General features: G+C 58.2%; 11 protein-coding genes across 11 annotated transcripts in view; 6 read left to right on the forward strand and 5 right to left on the reverse strand.

Annotated features, from left to right (window-relative positions):
• Positions 1–19: 19 nt before the first annotated feature.
• Positions 20–386, reverse strand: SPRG_09658 (hypothetical protein; the record flags this gene model as incomplete). Its single annotated transcript, XM_012349083.1, has 1 exon — positions 20–386. A coding segment is annotated over one exon (367 nt), but the record flags the coding sequence as incomplete, so codon positions are not given.
• Positions 387–824: 438 nt separating this feature from the next.
• SPRG_09659 (GMP reductase) lies at positions 825–2224 on the reverse strand. The gene is made up of 5 exons (XM_012349084.1): positions 2030–2224; positions 1871–1978; positions 1665–1809; positions 1030–1619; positions 825–983 (listed from the first exon to the last, which is right to left on the reverse strand). The coding sequence occupies exons 1-5, from the start codon at positions 2171–2173 to the stop codon at positions 858–860; spliced, it is 1113 nt and encodes a 370-aa protein (XP_012204474.1). The 5' UTR covers positions 2174–2224; the 3' UTR covers positions 825–857.
• A 112-nt stretch (positions 2225–2336) lies between these two features.
• Positions 2337–2981, reverse strand: SPRG_09660 (hypothetical protein; the record flags this gene model as incomplete). Its single annotated transcript, XM_012349085.1, has 1 exon — positions 2337–2981. The coding sequence occupies one exon, from the start codon at positions 2979–2981 to the stop codon at positions 2442–2444; it is 540 nt and encodes a 179-aa protein (XP_012204475.1). The 3' UTR covers positions 2337–2441.
• Positions 2982–3435: 454 nt separating this feature from the next.
• SPRG_09661 (hypothetical protein) lies at positions 3436–4268 on the forward strand. Its single transcript, XM_012349086.1, has 6 exons — positions 3436–3600; positions 3651–3725; positions 3765–3811; positions 3863–3985; positions 4028–4088; positions 4138–4268. The coding sequence occupies exons 1-6, from the start codon at positions 3462–3464 to the stop codon at positions 4194–4196; spliced, it is 504 nt and encodes a 167-aa protein (XP_012204476.1). The 5' UTR covers positions 3436–3461; the 3' UTR covers positions 4197–4268.
• A 593-nt stretch (positions 4269–4861) lies between these two features.
• Positions 4862–5857, forward strand: SPRG_09662 (hypothetical protein; the record flags this gene model as incomplete). The annotated part of the gene is made up of 1 exon (XM_012349087.1): positions 4862–5857. One exon carries the CDS (start codon positions 4862–4864, stop codon positions 5855–5857), a length of 996 nt encoding a protein of 331 aa, XP_012204477.1.
• A 16-nt stretch (positions 5858–5873) lies between these two features.
• SPRG_09663 (hypothetical protein) lies at positions 5874–6719 on the forward strand. Its single transcript, XM_012349088.1, has one exon. The coding sequence runs from the start codon at positions 6099–6101 to the stop codon at positions 6633–6635; it is 537 nt and encodes a 178-aa protein (XP_012204478.1). The 5' UTR covers positions 5874–6098; the 3' UTR covers positions 6636–6719.
• Positions 6720–7321: 602 nt separating this feature from the next.
• SPRG_09664 (hypothetical protein) lies at positions 7322–9054 on the reverse strand (the record flags this gene model as incomplete). The annotated part of the gene is made up of 3 exons (XM_012349089.1): positions 7322–7542; positions 7595–8173; positions 8226–9054. 3 exons carry the CDS (start codon positions 9052–9054, stop codon positions 7367–7369), a joined length of 1584 nt encoding a protein of 527 aa, XP_012204479.1. The 3' UTR covers positions 7322–7366.
• Positions 9055–9577: 523 nt separating this feature from the next.
• On the forward strand, positions 9578–11123 carry SPRG_09665 (hypothetical protein; the record flags this gene model as incomplete). Its single annotated transcript, XM_012349090.1, has 3 exons — positions 9578–10163; positions 10217–10795; positions 10846–11123. 3 exons carry the CDS (start codon positions 9578–9580, stop codon positions 11121–11123), a joined length of 1443 nt encoding a protein of 480 aa, XP_012204480.1.
• A 963-nt stretch (positions 11124–12086) lies between these two features.
• On the forward strand, positions 12087–13233 carry SPRG_09666 (hypothetical protein). Its single transcript, XM_012349091.1, has 5 exons — positions 12087–12118; positions 12167–12607; positions 12654–12756; positions 12801–12908; positions 12957–13233. Exons 1-5 carry the CDS (start codon positions 12108–12110, stop codon positions 13134–13136), a joined length of 843 nt encoding a protein of 280 aa, XP_012204481.1. The 5' UTR covers positions 12087–12107; the 3' UTR covers positions 13137–13233.
• Positions 13234–13726: 493 nt separating this feature from the next.
• SPRG_09667 (hypothetical protein) lies at positions 13727–14885 on the reverse strand. The gene has a single exon (XM_012349092.1). The coding sequence runs from the start codon at positions 14877–14879 to the stop codon at positions 13803–13805; it is 1077 nt and encodes a 358-aa protein (XP_012204482.1). The 5' UTR covers positions 14880–14885; the 3' UTR covers positions 13727–13802.
• Positions 14886–18367: 3482 nt separating this feature from the next.
• SPRG_20839 (hypothetical protein) overlaps positions 18368–19024 on the forward strand; it is a gene marked incomplete at both ends in the record, with an annotated part of 3572 nt that continues 2915 nt past the window's right edge. The window contains one exon of the mRNA XM_012349148.1: positions 18368–19008. Coding sequence (XP_012204538.1) covers positions 18368–19008 — 641 coding nt within the window. The remainder of the gene's footprint in view (positions 19009–19024) is intronic.

The following is a 19024-nucleotide window of genomic DNA, read 5'->3' on the forward strand; positions in this document are numbered from 1 at the left end:
GGCGCCGCGCCGCGCCCACGGCCCTTGCCCTTCTTGGCCTTCTTGTCGTTGGGCTTCTTGAGCGCCTGGATCTTCTTGAACAGCGGCGACTTTTGCAGCATGTCGGGCAGGATGAAGAGCTTGACCTGGCTGCCGCGGATGTAGACCTGTTCGAGGCGGCTGAGCTGGCCGTCGCGGCCCGTCAGCGTCACGTCCTTGAGCTGGCAGTTCATGCTGTCTTCGGCCTCCATGAGGTGGCCCTTGTAGATCTCGCCGTTCTTGAGCTCGAGCGTGATCGTGTGGCCTTCGCCTTCATGGAGCAGGCTCAGCGGGACGCCCAAGGACTTGGACATGATGACGGGTTTGTGTGGTCTTAGCTTCGACGGCCAATACCTCTGAAAACGCATACCAGCAACACCACTGGTTCATCCGGATGAACCTCGCCCCGGTTCGACTCGTTTAACCGACGCGTTCAACGTCGGGCGCGCAGCCACCGCGTCCGCCCCAGGCGTCATGTCGCCTTCTGAGGGCTTTGAAAGCACTCTGCTCGTCGGCTGCGACAGCAGCAAGGCTGCGCCCATCGTGTACCGAGTTTAACGTACTCGGGGCCAGCCTTCGAATTTTGCCTTGTATGGACGTTTGTATTCGGATTCTGTTTTTGACCCGAGACGTTTTATGTTTAAACGTAGGTAAAACGGTCTCCGGATTGCAAGATCGCGGGTAAACAGCCGTGGCGCAACCACGCCACAGGATACGACCCACTTCAACAACAACCAACACAGCAGCAGGAGCGACAATAGAGATGATGCAGAGTATTACATGCAGGATTCATCTTATCAACTTAAGTGGTAGTACGGCAACATCCAGCGACGTTGCCGTCAGGCTTCTAAGCTTGGCTTCATGGTTAGTTGGTGGTCTTGGGCGCGTTGCGCGAGCTCTTGCTCGTTGGGCGCCTTGCCAAACACCTCGTTGAGCTGCTGCGTCACGCGGATGAACGTCGTGCGCTAGAACAGAAGGCGTGAGATGCGATCGATTCCATTGGATCCGGACCTTGCTGAGCTCCTTCAACTGGCTCGCACCAACGTACGTGCACGTCGAGCGGACGCCGCCAAGAATGTCCTTGATCGTGCCGTCGACGGGGCCGCGGTACGGCACGGTCACGGCCTTGCCTTCGCTCGACCGGTACTCAGCCACGCCGCCCGCGTGCTTGTTCATCGCGACGGACGAGCTCATGCCGTAGAAGCGCTTGAACATTTGGCCGCCGAGCTCGAGCACGTCGCCGCCGCTCTCGTCGTGGCCCGCGAGCATGCCGCCGAGCATGACAAAGTCGGCGCCGGCGCCAAACGCCTTGGAGACGTCGCCGGGGCACGTGCAACCGCCATCCGAGATGACGTGGCCGCGCAGACCATGGGCGGCGTCCGCGCACTCGAGGACAGCCGAGAGCTGCGGGTAGCCGACACCCGTCTGCTTGCGCGTCGTGCAGACCGAGCCCGGACCAATACCGATCTTGATAATGTCGGCGCCACTGAGAAGGAGCTCCTCGACCATCTCACCCGTCACGACGTTGCCGGCGATGATGGTGTGCGTCGGGTGCGCCTCACGGACGCGGCGGACCGCTTCGACAAACATCTCCGAGTAGCCTATTGATAGGATGCGTTCAACAACACGATGATGAGAGAACGTACCGTTGGCGACATCGAGGCACACAAACGAGATCGCGTCGAGCTTGGCAAGGACGCTCGAGACTCGCTCCAAGTCGGCCGCACTCGTGCCGGCGCTGACGGCCACGAAGGGAAGCACGTCAGGGTGCGCTGCGCCAAAGGCCTCCCACTATACACCCCATCGCGTGAGCGTCCGTGCAGTGTTGCAGTCATAGGATGATGCTACATACCTCGTCGACCGAGTAGTGCTTGTGGACGCACGTGATACACTTGTGCTGGGCAAGCGCGACAGCCATCTCGAACGTACCGACCGTGTCCATGTTGGCAGCGATCACGGGCTAATGCAGCAGCATGAGCCCCTGCTGGTGACTGCAAGACGATCGTCGTACCACGCCGGACCACGTGCGGCCCGAGTTGCGAAAGGTGTAGGTGCGGGAGACGTCGACCTGGGAGCGGCTCTTGAGCGTGCTGCGCTTGGGGCGGATCAGCACGTCCTTGAAGTCCAGCTTCACGTCAGTCTCGAGGCGGGGCATGGCTGCAGCGCGGCAAAATGGCAAATGAGTTCTCTGCGGAAAAAATCTTTTCGCCTCGTGGCATCCGGTTAGAATGAGTCATAAAACCGGATGCGACGCCATACCACGTGGCGCCGTGGTAGGCCACGACCGGTCGGGTTCAACATGGATAAAGCTGAAGTTGGTCATATAGAGATCTTTATAGAGCCACCAATCTGGCGTCGCTCCATTCGTGCGGGCGACCGATCGCAGACGTCCAAGTGATGTGCCACCACGGGGTGTAGCATAGTCAAAGTAAGAGGTCCGTGGCATCGAGTGGTGGCGGGGGTGGCAGAAATGCATGCATCATCATTTGGAGGAGACAGTAGCCGAGCAATCCGATTGGCACGGCAAAGAATGTGACACTGAGGATGCCCAACGTCGGCTCGTGGAGCGCCAGCGCCACGACCAAGCAAAACACAGCCAGTGAGAAGCTGCAAACGAAGAGCATCGCGAGGCTGGTCCAGTGGCTGCAAACGCATGGACGCCGAGTAGGGGGTGGTACTTGCAAATCCGAGACGACGAGGGGTGCGTAGCCATGCGAAGTGACCGCGGCTTGCCCATGGTGCTTGTAGCAATAGGAATGGGGCGGATACAATAGCTGGGACCGGTCGACGACACACGTCCTTGTGCAGCGTGCGCCGTCGCGCAGAATCCCGCTGCAGCGCACAAGAGTGTCTTCGGCGCGCACCGACATGTGGTCGTAGTCGACGGCTTCTTCGTCGACGTCGGCGAGCCACGGCGGCCGTGCGGTACGTTCGAGGAGCATGTCGCTGCCTGCATCGCCCATGCGCGATCTTTTGTAGCCTTTCGATATGTATTTCAAGAGAACCTCTGAAAATACATGCTACCACATGGCGTTCTGCTTCAAAAACACCCAATTTTGTGTGGGATCGGGCGAGGCATTGCGGCAGGCGGCGTCGTGCCATGCACTGTGTTACGTTTACCACCACGAGCGGCCGCATGACCGGTAGATATGCAAGGCTATTGCACCACCTTGTGGCGAGGAACGAAGCTGTTGGTGCTCCGAAATGCACATGGAGAGCAATTCATTTGGGTGAAATTAGCCCGGAAGGTATAACACTATACTGGTACTCATCATTGTAGAGAAGTTGATCGTTCACACTATTGGGTGCAAATATGGTGCTGTACACACTATATAAAACCAATAAAGAAGTACCAATACCTTGGTAGTGTTGATCAGTCTATTTCAAGGAATAAATGCACACTATTTTTGGAGAATCGGCTGCCCCAGATTGCAATTCCAGCCATGTCCGTCCGCAAGTTTGACGACCTCACCGAGCAGCTCGACAAGGCCAACTCGTACTGCCTCAACGAAGACCCGAGCTATGGCTTTGCCAACCTCTTCATCGGCGATGGCACGCTCCTCCTCAAGAGCGAGGCCGATGGTACGCAGCGCATGCCCATGGCATGGCCTCAAGTCGTCTTGCGCATCTAGAGCAGCTCATCATCCACTTGGAGTTCAAGGAGGCCGTGAAGATCCACTCGATTGCGCTCAAGGCGCCCACGGACGGTAGGCGCCCATGTCTACATCGAGCTTAGCCATACGTAGACTCGGCGCCGCGTGTGCTCAAGCTGTTTGTGAACCGCAACAACCTGGTATATTACATGTTGTCCCAGCATGCGCATGACGCTCAAATATATGGGCAGGGCTTCTCGGACGTTGCGGACATTGAGCCTGTGCAGCAACTCGAGCTGAACGACGAGCAGCTCGCATCGGGGTCACCGATCGAGCTCCGCTTTGTCAAGTTCCAGCGCGTCTCGGCCTTGACGGTAGGACGATCCGCTTCTATTACATGCTCATTTTCGCTCTAGCTCTTTATCGAAGAGAACAATGGCGGCGACATCTCAGCGCTCTCGAGCCTGCGCCTCTTTGGTACGACGGCGGCTGCGTTGACCGCTCGGTGCTATCGTCCACTTGCTAGGCGAGCCGATTGCTGGCACCAACATGAACGACCTCAAGAGCGCCGGCCACGAACATTAGATCACACTAGTCGAGTAGCCAGGGGATGCCTATCGCGCCATCAAGTCGTAGTTATATCTCAACCCGACATGTGTCTTGTTCCTTTGCTTCCTTTGCCCGTTGCAGGGGTAGTACGTCCGTAGCGTCTACCTCGGGGGTCGAGCTGGCGTCAACAAGATCCGCGTGTATTGCTTTTCAACTGCGAGACTGCATCCAAGGCGTCAACGAAGCCGGCCAAGACATGGTCGCTGTCGCTCAGTCGCCTTCCACTGCACTAATCACGCGCCACCAGAGACCTGCACAACTCCCAAAGGCACGGCGTGAGGCCATCATCACTCTATCAAGTATCGTTCAACAGCTTTGACTCTGCAGTATAGATTGCAGGCTCCTTGATCGCATCCCCGCGGACAACAGGAGGCCGTGTTCCAGCTACTTTGTGCACAGCGGAAGCTGCGCGCTGCTACGTCCTCAAACTGGACCAACGACGTACGCTAGTAGCAGCCAATGGCTCCGGATAAGACCACCTCTCTCGGGGTCGTGATCGCGTCGCTTGGGTCAAGAGGAAAAGAGAATTGCCGCAGAGGACCAAGGACGCCATCGTGTTGAGGCTGCCTGTTTATCACACTATTTTAATGCGGCGTTTTTATATCACACACCATTTCCGCCCACCGGTTGCTGCCGCAACAATGGCAACGCCGGCCGATGGCATCTGGGGCCACGACGCCAACGCGAGCAGCGACAGCGACGACGGCGTCGCCTTCCGGACGCTTGAGCTCGAGGACGACGAGGACGGCGACGAAGAGTATGCACCATCAGAAGCCTCGGATGCTGACGCGGATGACGACGACGACGACGACGACGACGAGGTGGACGACGCCATGGTCGACGAGACGCTCTGGGCGGACGAGGCCGACCGCGCCAATTGGGAGAAGGAGTTCGAGCGGAAAAATGCCAAGTGGAAGCGCCAGTACGGCTCGCGCATTGACTCGGAGGCGCAGCCATTGCCGAGTGCGCGCTTGGACGCGGAACTGCGCCGGAACCCATGGCGCCGACTCGGCTTCTTCCTTGGCGTTCTCATCTGCGCCGTCCAAGGATCCATCATCTACCAAGTGCATTCCGAGGGCGCGACGCTGACCGAGGCATGGACGCGTCTTGAGGACCTCGGGGCGACAGTAGTACTGCCGTCGCTCTACTCGGCGCTGCATGATGCGATAGCGGTGGACGAGTACGGCGTTGACCGAGCCGTTCCGAGCGATGACAGCAGCAATATCACGACTCAAGACAAAGCAGACCCCGATGACGCGTCCGTGACCTCGGACACGGACGAGCCCGACGCCTCCGAGGTCGAGCCACCGACGCCCGTTGACACAACGCCGGAGGAAGAGCCATCAACACAGGTCGGTGAGAGCCATGACGCGCTCGATGCGACAACGACCGCGGCCGATACCGACGATTCCGTCTCGCAGGAGGCGGCCGAGCACGAGACGACCGTCATTGAGGATGTGGTCGAAGTCGCCATCACGTTCGACGGCGATGCTGCCCTTTCTGCCGACGACGACGACGACAACTCGTCGCTGCCTGCTGACGCCAACACGCTGCTGGACGAGGCCGCGACGCTCGATACGCTGGCTTCTCTTGACGCCACGCAAGACGAGCCAGCTCGATACGCTGGCTTCTCTTGACGCCACGCAAGACGAGCCAGCTCTGAAGTCGCCACACGAGCTCGAGCCGGCGACGGTACAAAATGCATTGGACGAGCCAGAGGCCGCAGAGCCAGAAGCCACAGAGCCAGAAGATGCAGAGCCAGAAGCCGCAGAGCCAAAAGACGCAGAGTCTGAAGCCGCAGAGCCAGAAGCCGCAGCAGCAACGACCGAACCCACAACGGTGGCCAACGCTGAGCCCACGACAGAGGCCGACGCTTCGATGTACAGTGTCGAAGCAGTCGACGAGATGGAACTGATGGTTGTCGACCCCGCGCCCATTGAACGCGCGCTGACGGCCTGCACAACGTCGCTCCAAGCCATGGTCCGTGCCAACTATACGGAGGAGACCCAGTCGGCGGCTGCGGACGCCTGCGACGCTGCGCTCGTCGCGTCGTCGCCGTCGCCGCCGCACCACCAAGAGGCGTGGACGCGGCAAGGCGATCGGAAAAACTTGGTGCGCGACTTTGTGGGTGCGCAAACCGATTATACGCATGCGTGGTCGGTGTTTCCATCGACCACATCGCTGTCGCTGCCGCTCAAGCTCACGTCGACGCGCTGGTTGGTTCTGTACCTCGATCGGCAGGTGGAGGAGCTGCGGGACGAGTGCGAAGCGTACCCGAGTGCGCCCGCCTCGCTGCCGCAGCTACAGCACATTGCGCGCTCCTGGCTCCAAGTGCTTGACGCCGATGCGAGCGAAAAGAAAGCTGGTGGCAAAGCGACCTGCGCACAAACGCGCTCATCGAAACTCGCAAAATGATCTTGCTGCGATAAGGCGACGACACGTCATGTCCATATCCCGCGTCCGTATACGTGACGAATAGAGTGTCCTTTTCATATTGTACACGGATGTCGTATGTACGACGTGGATGTGTCTGGCTCGACGTGGTGCATGCAGGCGTTGTAGCATCGGAAGCTACCCAGTCTATCATGTCAGCACGATTAAGACACATTTTGCTCGGTTAGGACACTTGTCGGGCGACTACAGAAGAGCAAGAGGCGCCCCCGCGCAGTCACGGCCCGGCGAGCGAATGGAAAGGAAGAAGATATTTCTACTACATGTATTAGCCTCTGCGTATGCGAAATCTCGGCAACAACTAAGACAACGCGAAACACGTGCATGTTCATGAGACTGGAACACTGGTACAATGCGGATCAAGGAGCGATCTATCTACATCTATCTACATCTATTTATCTATCGATCTTCCCGAAAACAAGAGCCCTACGGCATGGGTCGACTCATTCAATTCGAGCTCTTGTGGCATCGGGTGTGGTCGCGACCACCAGCCATCGGTTGATGCTGTGCAGCATAGATAGATAGATAGATAGATAGATAGATAGATAGATAGATAGATAGATAGATAGATAGATAGATAGATAGATAGATAGATAGATAGATAGATAGATAGATAGATAGATAGATAGATAGATAGATAGATAGAAAATGCATTTATTCGCGATACATCGATTGGTTTTTAATTGACGAAGAGACTACCGGTGTCCATTTTTGCAGGGCATCGTGTTGATGCTGGGTCTTGTCGACGGAGCAATGACGCTAACTTTATTGCGTGCGTGGGGCCACACCACGATGCGTCGCACGACGCGCTCGATCGTGGACGACATCCGACTGCGGCTCTTGCGGTTCATCTTTCGCTTGGCGTCGTTGGCTAGGCACAGATTGTGCAAGTTTAAATCGTACTACTCGGACTCGAAACGCACCGTTGGCGACATGGGCGAAGAAGAGCACCTTGCGCTCGTCCTCGGACATTTGCTGCTTGTGCTTGGCGTACATGTGGTAGTAGATGCTCTGCAGCAGGAGCAACCCCGCGAGCACTTGGAGCTTGTACGCAACGTGGTCTTGGAAGGCAAGCACGGACACGATGTTGACGAGCCAAATCGTCAGCGACAGAAATGCGCCGTACACGCCGAGCGGACTCCGAAAGGCGCGCGGGAGGTGGGCAAAGCGCTGCTTGAGGTACATGTACCCGACGCACTGAGCGGCGTATGCCGCGAACGCAAGCACCATGCCGATATTGAAGAGCTCGTCCCGCAGCGTTTCAAACTCGCGGACGAGAAAACACATCCCAAACCCGAGCAGCGACCCGAGTAGCGTTGCGATCGGGTGGGTATGGCTCCATCCCAACTGCCGTGTCAGCACAACCGGCAAGAGGTGCGAGCTCGCCATGGCCGCGAGGATGTTGGAGTAGGCCAGGACAAAGCCAAAGATGGTTGCAAAGGTCGCTGGGATCGAGAGCATCATGGCGTCGGCCGGCGAGAGATGCAGGATGCGCTCGTAGCCTATGCATATAAAGGATAGAAACCGAATCGTTGGCATCGTCACAGATCGCACCCCGCGAAAGCACGGCCACGTCGGTTGTTATGCTCATCACGTCGGGCGCGACACCGACGGCAGCTGTAAACACGAGCACCGCGAGGGCGAAGAGCGTGAGCACGCACGCCACTTGGCCTAGAGGAATGACCTCCTTGGGCGTCGGCACCACGTTGCAGACAGTGCTAAGCGCTTCAATGCCGACAAAGAACCACGCAGCAAACGGGAGGCGGCGAAGGAACTCGACGCCGCCGCCGACGACAAGCCGGTTGGCATCGCTCGTGACGCGATGGGAAAACTCGCTGAGCGAGTAGGCACCCCCGAGGTAGACGAGCACGAGCATCAACGAGAGAAGCGCCAAGAAGCGGTTGACGAGCCAAAACACCCGATCGCTGCACGCCAAGAGTACGTTGCAGATGCCGTAGGTCAGGAGCCACAGCACGGGGGCCACGTCGGCGTGGAGCGTCGGAAAGGCAATGTACAACATGTCACTTAGCGTGAGGACCGCACTCGCCGTGTACGCTATGTACTCGAGCGCTTCGCAGCAGCCAATGACCCAGCCAGCGTAGAAGCCGATCGAGCAGCGCGTGAGGCCGTACGCGCCGCCCGAGAAAGCCAGCGTCGACGTCATCTCGGCCATGGACAAGACGAGGCAGACGTACCCGACACCGAGCACAAGGATAGCAACCGCGTTGCTAACGATTCCCGCGACCAGCCCCGCGTTCCACGAAAAGAGCTGTCCGCCCAGCACCATCGTGATGCCCAGTGCCCAAATGTCAAACTTGGTCGCGTGGTACTGCAGCGTCGACGCCCCGGGGCCCACGGCGGTCGACGTCACATCGACCTTCATGGGGCTGCAACCGATAGTGTGTGCGAACAACCGCCTGTCTACAACGGTGCTATGAATACTGCGCTCTCGTGACCACCAAAACAAACGACCCGAAATAGCGCGCGATCTGGTGCGAGCTCTATCAGTTTGTTTTCATGAGTTTCTATTCACACCAGGACCAAGGGTGCATAAATGAAAATATGCACCTTGGACCAGAACGGACAACGCTACTCGAGTTCTTGCGCTTTCATTGGCTCCCGCACATTACGAGGGGTCGGGGTCCAGACTAAAAATATATATGTATTGACACGCTGCTTCGCACTCGGCATGGTCGCGGTCGCGGCGCGTCGCGTGAGCAACAGCCACATTGACGACGAGCGCGGGCGCTACAGGGCATCGGCGATCGAGGTGTGGGCGCTCGGGACGGTGCTGACGCTGGGCGGCTTCGTCCACGGGGTGGGCCGCCGGCGCCGCCTCGAGCTTGGCCGCCCAAATCGCTAGCCTCGGTATCATCGGTACCGCGCACGTGGCCTTAACCGTGAGCATGGCCGAAGTCTCGAGCGCGCTGCCCTTTGGCGGCGGCGTCTTTGGCCTTAGCCGGTGCTCGCTTGGATACTTTCTCGGCTTTGTCGTTGGCGCGTGCGAGTGCCTCTACTACATTTTGTACACGAGTGCGCTCACGCTAACGCTGGGCGACCTCGTGGCACCGACGATCGGTGACGAGTTTGTGCCGCTGGTTTTGTTGGGGACGATCACTGCCGCTGTGCTCTTTCACGTGTTTCAGAACCGGTGGTTGTGGCACCTCACAGCCGGTGTCGTCGTGCTCGGTCTTGGTCTTCTCGCGCTCTACTGCGCTGGCGTTTGGCGCGCCCTGCACGATGCGACGAGCTCATCGAAGGCGGCGTCGTCCGACAGCGGCTGGACCCTCCTGCAGCTGCTGCCTCTGTACACCCACAGCTTTATCGGCATCGACGCACTCGCATCGTTTGCCGACTACGTCCAACGGCCCGTCCATATTCTGCCTGTGGGTCAAGCACGCGCGTCGTATTCGGTCCTTCTTGTCAGTGCGCTGGTCTTTGCCACTTCGGCCATCGTACCGCCCGCGACGACAGCGGGGGGTCTGACGCGAGGTATGCTGCGAGCGGAAGTGAGGATGGTACGCTCATATGGAAGCGATGGCTAGGCTTTCGGGAGGTGCTGGGTATCAGTGATTCGTCTGCTGCCCTCGTCTCGCTGCTGCTCATCGTTCCTGCGATCGGCGCCTTCGTCCTCACGTCGTCCAACACTCTTACGGGCCTCGCCAAGTCGAGTTTGGTCGATCGCCACTTGGCTCGGCCGCTGCTGCGCTACAACTGCTACCCGCGAACGCTACTGCTCTGTGGTGTCCTGAGCTTTGGTGCGGCAGGGCTTGCACGGGCGGTCCCGCTTCTGGGTCGGAATCTATACAATGTGTCTTTTCTCTTTGCGATGCCGACATACATGGCCCACGCGTACGGGTATGTATTCCTCCGCGCCAAGTTTCCAGGGCTCAAGCGCCAGTTCGTGTCGCCACTGGGCCGCCAGGCAGGTGTCTACGCCATTTGTGTGTTCGGTCTTTGCTGGATTTCGCTCTTGGTTTGTCAAGATGACAGCCTCTTTCTGTCGCTCGTCGCGGTCGCTACAGCAATGCTTCTGACAGTGTACTACCACTGCCATGCCAAGCGGCACCAGTCGCTCTCGGAAGACGAGCGTAAAATCTTCTTTTTCGCGCACGTCCGCCAGCGTACGACTCCATCCAAAATGAGACACCGATTTTCAAACAAAATAACGTAGGAAACGAGGCCGCCAACCACCATCGACGTCGACGTCCAAGCAGCGAACTGTGGCAGAATGTCCGGTCGCGGCGCGTGCGAGAGCTCATCCAGCTGCACGGCGCGCAGCCCAAGTCACCGGGCCACTTGCGGCAAATGTGGCTCTCGTCGAACGAGTCCATGTCAAGAGAGCTGCAGCCCAAGACACGTGTGGTGCCGCACGATACTGCGCAGGCGACGACGACGCGACCAGCAGCCGCTGTGGAGCACCTCGAGCTCCAAGACGTGACGGATCACTAGTACGCGTGTATATCAACGTGCTTCGTGTCAGCTTCATTCTCACACAGACGTAGCATACTACGAAGCAATCTCCTTCTTCATCTTCATTCGCTCGCTGGTCAGTAGCGCAGGCGGGGGCGCGTCGTGCTCTTCTGGAGTCGCCCGGGGGCGCTCGCAGCCGCGAGAGAGGCACATGACGACACGCTCCGTAAAGGCCTTTCAGCCATTGCGATCGGCGGCAGAGGCATGCAGTTTGTTGCGGTCCTCGAGAGACGCCAGTGATGAAGGTGGCGTCAGCGACTGCTGTCTCCGTGCAGGACCATCGGCAACGTGATCTTGGTACGGCCTGAAAAACGGGGCACCTCGGGCGGGGAAAGAAACGGACATTGGCAGCGTTACCAGGGACGCCATCCTTCAGGCACAGCACGTGGACCAGCAGGCGCCAGCGCTGGCGCACAAGGATCTCGCTCAGCGGGGCGCAGTTACAGCGCTTATTGAGCGCGACGTCGGCGAGCACACTAGTCAACTTGCATGCATAGTCGTTTGAGGCTTTGATGGAGTGATATCGGCATGTTTTTGATAGCATATTACCATTGTCACGCCAAGGAGCGCCTTGCGTTGCACAAGCGACGACGGAGCGTGACGCGGGAGGCGTCGTCGTTCTCGTCCTCGATGCACGAATTGCACCGAATCGGCGCACATGTTGTGCCGCATGAGGTTGCGAGGGCAATGGTGCGACGACCGTTGGCGCAGCTCGTGCTGTAGGCCATGAAGGCCCTCCAGGTTGCGTGTTTCAGGATCCGTGCGTGTGCAGCGTGCCACGTTTTATCAGTAACAATGTATTGTATACATTGATAGAGATACGCATTGGTCAAGCCTGAGTTGACTATGGTATACAATTGTTATGCTTTTTGTCGGCTGGAGACCTGCAGAAATGGATATTACATGTGAGAGGTGTCCCTTGAGCTAAAATCGACTCCACACATTTCCACCGTTGGCGCCGCCATGAGCTCGACGTAGGAGCATGGAAGCGAGGGTCGAGGTTGACGCGTGTACATGCGTAGGGACAGCGACGAAGACGTACCTCTCTCCAAGCTCCGCGAGCAGCCGGCCAAGCCGAGCATGAAGCGGCAGATCGTCGACGATGACACGGACTCGGACGAAGACAAGCCGCTCATGACGATGAAGAAGGTCAAGAAGAGCAGTAGCAGCAGCAGCGAGGACGACGACCAACCGATCTCTGCGTTCAAGAAGAAGCCCACTGTCAAGAGCGAGCCCAAGATCAAGGCCGAGCCCAAGGTCAAGGCCGAGCCCAAAGTCAAGAAGGAAGCGAATGGCTCCAAGAAGGTCAAGAAGGAGGCCGATGTCAAGATCGAGAAGCGGACGCTTGCGGCTTCGACCAAGTCGACGCGCAAGGTCGCGCACATTGCGTTCAAGCAGCAGGAATGCTCCGAAGCACTCTACGACACACTCAAGGGACGGCTCGTCCAAGAGCTTCTCTGCAGGTAGGACAGCGCCACGCTTGCTAATGGCTCATCATGCTACACGTAGGTGGTGGTATGCGCTCGATTGGCCGCCGAAAGACTCCAACTACGAAGAGACGGCTGACTTGCAGCCGTTGGACGGCTTTACGGGCGCGTTCATTAGCGTCAAGGTACACCCATATCTTGCCTTCTTGAGCTTACGATGCGTATGCAGGGTGACAACATGGGCTCGATCGTCGACAAGCGCAACAGCGGCGGGAAGCCAACGTTTATGACATTCTTTGCGATGCCGGCGAAAGAAGTCCAGGAGCTGCTCGTCGTGGTAGGCTGTCACGCAGCCAATGCAGCCTCGTGATAGCATGGTTGATAGGCGTACAAGAACCAGATGCAAGTGCTCGAGCGCCACGAAGGCGCCGACTGCCCACTTCTCAAGGACCTCAAGACGTCCCTCCTCAGTGCCCAAAAGATCGACAGCGACAAGGCCGAGAAGGGCGGGCTCAAGGTGCTCAAGTCCTTCACCGAGGTCGCCAAGCGGTTACGGGATCTGTAAGGCGGCCACGATGACAACCGCCACCGACCTCTTGTACCACCAACACGACCCATCTTGTGCACGCACAGCAGTCTTGCTAGTCGCCTCGGACCCTGCATTTCCAGTCCCTTCCTCGTACTTGGTATCGGTCTGGACGCAGTGACCACTGCAGACCTGTGCCAGGCGATCTGCGGATCACCATACCATACACCGGGTCACAGAAATGGTACTTGGCTGGAAAGGAATCGAGCATTGTGAGCCCACTCGATCCACTAGACCGACCCTGGTCCTTCTGGCGTGATTCTAGTCGGCTTATTTGTAGTCGCTGTACACCAAGTATCTAGTACACGGGCAGGGAGGGTAGACTGTGGTGGTTTGCGAATAGGAGTGTCCCATGGCTGCATGCGGTTCCACGTTGGCGGTAATGCGAAGCCGACTCAGAACATGGTTTTTCGACGGACGACAGGTAGCCGCCAATCGGCAACACTGAGTGAACTAGGCGGCTGCACGGTGACGGGCCAGATGTCTTTTATCCCAGAGGCAAGGACGGGAAGAAGCCATCGAGGCAAACTGCGATCGTCGGCTGAGCTACATGAACACGATTGCGTGACGGCGAACAACCTTACTGAAGTGGGGGAAAACAGAGGTGACTACAGACAGCTAAGTTGTTGATCTTATTCCATTCCATCATGCGAGCTGCTCGACGTAGCTGTCCTTCTTGGTCGGCGTGTCGATGTACAGGGCGGGCGAATCGACCGGCATCTTGATGGGGAGGCCGAGGCGGATTGCAATCGCGTTCCAGACCTTGTTAAGCCACCAGTTGGGGTCGTCGCGGCGGAGCTGGATCGGCTCGCGGAGCGAGTAGAGGACGATACCGACGACCTCGAGCCCCCACGCGGGCCAGTACAAGGTCGGGACGATGTTGCCAAAGATCCAGCGAATGAGGAGCGCCGCGTACAAGTCGGACGTGAGCATCGAGAGGTTGAACATGAGCGCCTCCGTGACGCGGAGGAAGACCGAGACGACAGTGTAAAAGACATACATGGTGAGGACGTAGCCAAAGGTGTAGCCGATCGTGGCGCCGTCCCACTCGACGGCCTTGAACTGGTCGTACTCGAGGCAGTAAAACTGGATGATGGAGATGACGAGGCCCCAGATACCAATCATGCCGAGGCACTCAATGTTGGCGTCAATGCCGCCCTTCTTGACCGCATACTCGTTGAGGAGGTTGGAGACCGCGTAGCCGAGCGAGCCGAGCAGCGCATACAAGTTGCTCTTGACCTGGTCCGGGTATTCGCCGTCCTGCGTCGTCGCGAGGAAGATGAGCGTGCAGCCGGCAATGGCGAGGATGCAGCCAATGATGTGGACAGGGAGGTACTTGCGGCGGAGGAAGAGGAAACTCAAGATCGTCACAAACGGAATCGTCATGTGCACGACGAGGCCCATGACCGCAAAGTTGGAGAGGCCGCGGAAGGCGAGGACGACGCAGTAGTTGCCTTCGACGTCGACGAGGCCGAGGATCGCCCAGTACCACCACGGCAGGTCCACGCGCGGGCGCTTGGCCACGACGTGGTAGACAAGGTATGTGACCGTGAGGCCACCGTAGAGGAAGAGCGTCTGGAACGTCGGGAGCGACGCGTTGGCATCGTTCAGGTACCGCGTAAACACGGACGTGATGACGAGAAGGAGCGAGATGACCTGGCCGTACGCTGCGTTAGTGAGCTGGCGCCGCGCCTCGGGCGAGAGCATGCCACTGAAGCTCATCGTGGCAAGTTGGAAAGTGATGATGCCCTCTGGCCAAGCAAACCAACCGGCAAAGTGGGCGAGCTACCAGCTGGTGGGACGCGAAATGGCTGCGTCGAGAGACAGGCCTGACTTCAAAGCGACGCGTCCAACATGAGCCAGTGATCTCAAGGTACTCGGACTCTCTTGCGCAACAACGAGAGGAATAGGACAGCGGCTCGCGTGCGTCTCCTCGGTGCGTCGGGCGGCGACGACTCGTCGGGAAAGCATCGTGCCACAACCGTCGTGACTACCCCAAGGTGTGTGCCGGATCATCCAGGTGGCACCAAAAGCACATGGGCGAAGACGACATAAAGTTCCTTGGGAAAAAACCAGACGCTCGCCTTCCCGACGAACGTCTAGTTTGAGTGGACCTGGGACAGCCAAGCACCGTGGGTACACTTGTACAGCGGCGATGGCGACGGGAGGTGTCTCGCGTGACTTACGAGCCGTTTTTCGCGCCATGGCGTTATCCAGGAAAGCTAAAGCTGTAGTGCTCTCGTCCAGGCATCACTTGTCTTTGTCGTCGCTAGCACGCACGTGCCGTCGCGCGCTGGATCGCGTGTCCTTCCTCTCACGACACGGTCGATGGCGTGTCCTTCCTCTCGAGATGGCCGGCGAAGTGTACTGTAAGCCGTTGCCGTTCTCGGTGCTGGCGAAAATGCCGGATTGGAATCTTGAAGCCGTCGTCATTGGTGGGCGAAAATGACGGTGCGCGGTTCATGGGCGGTCGTGACTCGACTTGGGTATCGGGTCGGTCCTGGGTGTAGCATAAACATGCCGCAGATGGCGACGACAACGCTGAGGCGGAGAGTGGGACGAGCCTTGACGTCGATGGACCAACGAGGCATCGCAACGGATGGTTGGCACACGCGCACTCCTATCGGTAGCGGTATTAGCTGCGCATGCTATGCGCTGTCGTACGAAGGAGCTGCCCAATCGGCTTGTAAACGGGGGTAGTGCACCGGTGTACACCGTTTCCCGATTCCACAGTCCATCTTCTACGTACAGCTTCTCCACCCCGTCGTTATCAGTGGCGCGTACGCGTGCTAATGGCCAAGTCCACTTTAGTAATATGCCAGTCATGTCGGCCAAGAACAGTGTCGAACAGAGTGCGTTCTGTTCGAACCGGTATGCACGGTACACTGTACACCGGTGCATCAACCCGATTCTCTCGGTGAGCTATCTCGGTGGTGCACCCGTTGCATCTCGTCGCAGGCAGCGCTTGTGCACACAAAGTTGTGGCGACGAGAAGCTACACGCAGCACGTGTCCACCCAGGGCAAAAAAAGGCGCACGGGAGTCCCCGACCACTCGTTTACCTCCGCTGCCTCGTTGTTGTGTACAGGTTGTCTGCCACGGCAATGTGACCACAGCTTGGAGTCTATTCGTATTTGTTTGTTTGGCATTGATCGGGCCATGACAGGCCGGGGCGTCTAGCGCACTCGAGCGCGGAAGCTTGAGGCTGTTCTGTGCTGTCGATTGGCCTTGCTGAAGGCGGTGAAGGAAGAACGTCAACCTGTAACCGAGGAACCAAGATTCGATCGCGTAGAAGAGCAACCATGCGCTCGTTACCGCTACTGTAGAGTGAACGCTCCGAGCCTAATACCGTAGTACTAGTGCGCGTCAGTGCACCTCCGCAGCCGCCATCATCGACCACGACGGTATGCGCGACAACGGTTGAATGCAGGCGGTATTAGACAGGCGATGATCTGTAGGGGCAGAGGCGCAGAAGAGGACTGGAAAGGCTTCGCCACAGTCGCGTTGTGGCAGCCTCGTTGCGCCGACCGCATCGTTTGAAATATCTTTTACTTCTGCCACGAATTCAAAATGTGTCTTCGTCGCAGACTCGAACAATGGCACGGCAAGGGAATCCCAAGTCCCTTGAACGAGACGCTGGGAAGAGGCAACAAGCAGCTCAACAAGCCATGGTAGTCCGCGGTGCGCAGCGTTGTTGTTGTTGAAGTGGGTTGTCTATTACAATCGATAAAACTATGCGAAATCGAACATTTTTGGTTGTGTACACTCGGTTGAGAAGCTTGATTGAGGCAGGCGAAGGCAAGAGCGCGATCCGCCGGACAAGGTGCTGGCTTGGCCACGCGTGGGTCCGCACCGTTGTCACTGCACCGATGCTCGCCAAAAGAGTATCAGAGGGCGTCGTTATACCCGACTACGGAACCCGGGTCTCCCAAATTGCGTTTCCCTCGAACTAGTACAACTGCAGTTGACCAGTGGCTGCACCGCTGCACTAAAAGATGTCGGCGGGAGCGTCCATCGCGACGGATTCCAAGCACAAGCGCAGAGACGCTGCCACAAAATTACCGACGACGAGGGCTCACAACAACACAATTGCGCGACGCCACCACGGTCGAGGTGGTCAGCGACCTTGCGCAGGCGGGATGTATGGCCAACGATACCGCTCTGGCTTTGAGGATGCCCGATGACGTGCGCTAGCGGAAGGTCCGGCTACAAGCGGTGACGCTCGCGCGGTATTTCCACACAGGCAACTGCATAACATGTCAACTCGCAGACCTAGCCGACTGTTGTTGGTGTGCATAATCAACAGGTTGCAACCGCGTCTTGAGAGGCATGGCTTTGTCGAGGACGGAGAAGAAGAAGGCGTTGCAGGTCGAGCTCGATCGTCGCTATGCCCCCTGTACACTTCAGCTCAAGTGTCTCCCAGACCCAACGACCAAGTGCCAACTCGGATGCACGTAGCATCGCGCTACAGGGACGTCATTTGAATGCGATTTTCTGCCTTAAATTTGCAACCCAAGACGGTGGCTCGACGTTCGTGGGTTCAAATACTACCGGTGCAATGGATTTTGCCCACCAAGGTCTTTCGCGCTCAGAACCGTGTCAAGAGCAACGCCACCGATGCGTCCAGATACGACCCGACATTTGAGCGCAGACTTGGGCGATGTAGTAGTAGGTTCGATGCCGGGTGCAAGTGGTGCTACTGCAAGTGGTGTCAGTCCACTGGTGTCAGTCATCACCAGTTCCAGAACAATCGACAGTACGCGCGTCATCGCACGCAAATGATAGGTTGAATGCAAGGTTGTTTGTATTGGGACGAGTGTTGTAGGAGGAGCTTGCGGCCAGAAAGCAGGATGGCGGGACCCAACGACCCGTGACGCTGCACACAACCTGCTAAGACGTCGGGCAAGCGCCTTCACTGGTCCTGCGCATCAGCCAAGTGCAACGATCTTCCGACGAGCGGTCATTGGAAGCCAACGATTTATTGCCAAACCCAGCCCGATCGAACGAAATGCAACACTCGTCCATACTACCGCAAAGTAGCTCGACGTCGCCATCACGACCGAGCCATCTCTGCATCGAACAACGGCAGCTCGGCCTTCCTTTCGTCACTTCTGTGGTTGCTCGGCGCGTTCTCCATCTCGTCCGCGCTCTTGTGACACACCCTTTCCTGCTCTGACGCCCCAACGGCGCAGTATATCTTTTTCGGCCAATATGACGTCCGTCCAGTGCATTGCGCATCGGCTCGACAACCTCCCGCTGGGCGGCTGTCTCGGCATTTCGGGCTACTACTGGGGCCTCCTCGGGAAGACGGGCCTTGGCTGGGCGATGGACTCGATGGACACGTTCCTCTTCACGTACCTCGGCGCGAAAGGCTGGCAGCTCGACGTGCGCAACAGCGACGGCTCGGCGCTCTCGGGGCACCAAATTGGGCTGCTCGGGTCGGCGGCCTTTGCCGGGTCGTTTGTTGGCGCCATCGCCTTGGGCATGCTCGCCGACGTGTACGGGCGGAAGCCCATGTTCATGCTCACGATGCTCATCTTCATGGTGTCGATGGTGATCTGCGGCGCCGCGACGAGCTACGGGCTCCTCCTCGCGTGTCGCTTCGTTGGCGGCATTGGCCTCGGCGGCGAGCTTCCGGTGGCGTCGACGCTCGTGCAGGAGCTCGCGCCGGCGCCCGTCCGTGGCCGCATGGTCGTGTTGCTCGAGTCGTTCTGGTCCATTGGGTGCATGCTGGCCGTCCTCCTCGCGTTCGAGCTCACCAAGGTCGTCTCATGGCGCGTCGTCTTGTACATTTCGGCCATCTCGATGGTTTACGCGATCGCGGTCCGCTACATTGTGCCCGAGTCCCCGAAGTGGCTCGCGAGCGTC

Source organism: Saprolegnia parasitica, assembly GCF_000151545.1.
Source record: "Saprolegnia parasitica CBS 223.65 unplaced genomic scaffold supercont2.50, whole genome shotgun sequence".
Classification (NCBI taxonomy): Eukaryota; Oomycota; class Saprolegniomycetes; order Saprolegniales; family Saprolegniaceae; genus Saprolegnia; species Saprolegnia parasitica.

Excerpts from the sequence above, each read along its gene's own strand:
- SPRG_09663 (XM_012349088.1), top strand. The coding sequence starts at position 6,099 with ATGTACAGTGTCGAAGCAGTCGACGAGATGGAACTGATGGTTGTCGAC.
- SPRG_09659 (XM_012349084.1), bottom strand. The coding sequence starts at position 2,173 with ATGCCCCGCCTCGAGACTGACGTGAAGCTGGACTTCAAGGACGTGCTG. Across the intron at positions 1,810-1,870 it reads AGCACTACTCGGTCGACGAG|TGGGAGGCCTTTGGCGCAGC; the intron begins GTATGTAGCATC and ends TGGGGTGTATAG. Across the intron at positions 984-1,029 it reads AGTTGAAGGAGCTCAGCAAG|CGCACGACGTTCATCCGCGT; the intron begins GTCCGGATCCAA and ends CTTCTGTTCTAG.
- SPRG_09667 (XM_012349092.1), bottom strand. The coding sequence starts at position 14,879 with ATGAGCTTCAGTGGCATGCTCTCGCCCGAGGCGCGGCGCCAGCTCACT.
- SPRG_09661 (XM_012349086.1), top strand. The coding sequence starts at position 3,462 with ATGTCCGTCCGCAAGTTTGACGACCTCACCGAGCAGCTCGACAAGGCC. Across the intron at positions 3,726-3,764 it reads GCTCAAGGCGCCCACGGACG|ACTCGGCGCCGCGTGTGCTC; the intron begins GTAGGCGCCCAT and ends AGCCATACGTAG. Across the intron at positions 3,812-3,862 it reads TTGTGAACCGCAACAACCTG|GGCTTCTCGGACGTTGCGGA; the intron begins GTATATTACATG and ends ATATATGGGCAG.
- SPRG_09666 (XM_012349091.1), top strand. Across the intron at positions 12,608-12,653 it reads GTCCAAGAGCTTCTCTGCAG|GTGGTGGTATGCGCTCGATT; the intron begins GTAGGACAGCGC and ends TGCTACACGTAG. Across the intron at positions 12,909-12,956 it reads TCCAGGAGCTGCTCGTCGTG|GCGTACAAGAACCAGATGCA; the intron begins GTAGGCTGTCAC and ends CATGGTTGATAG.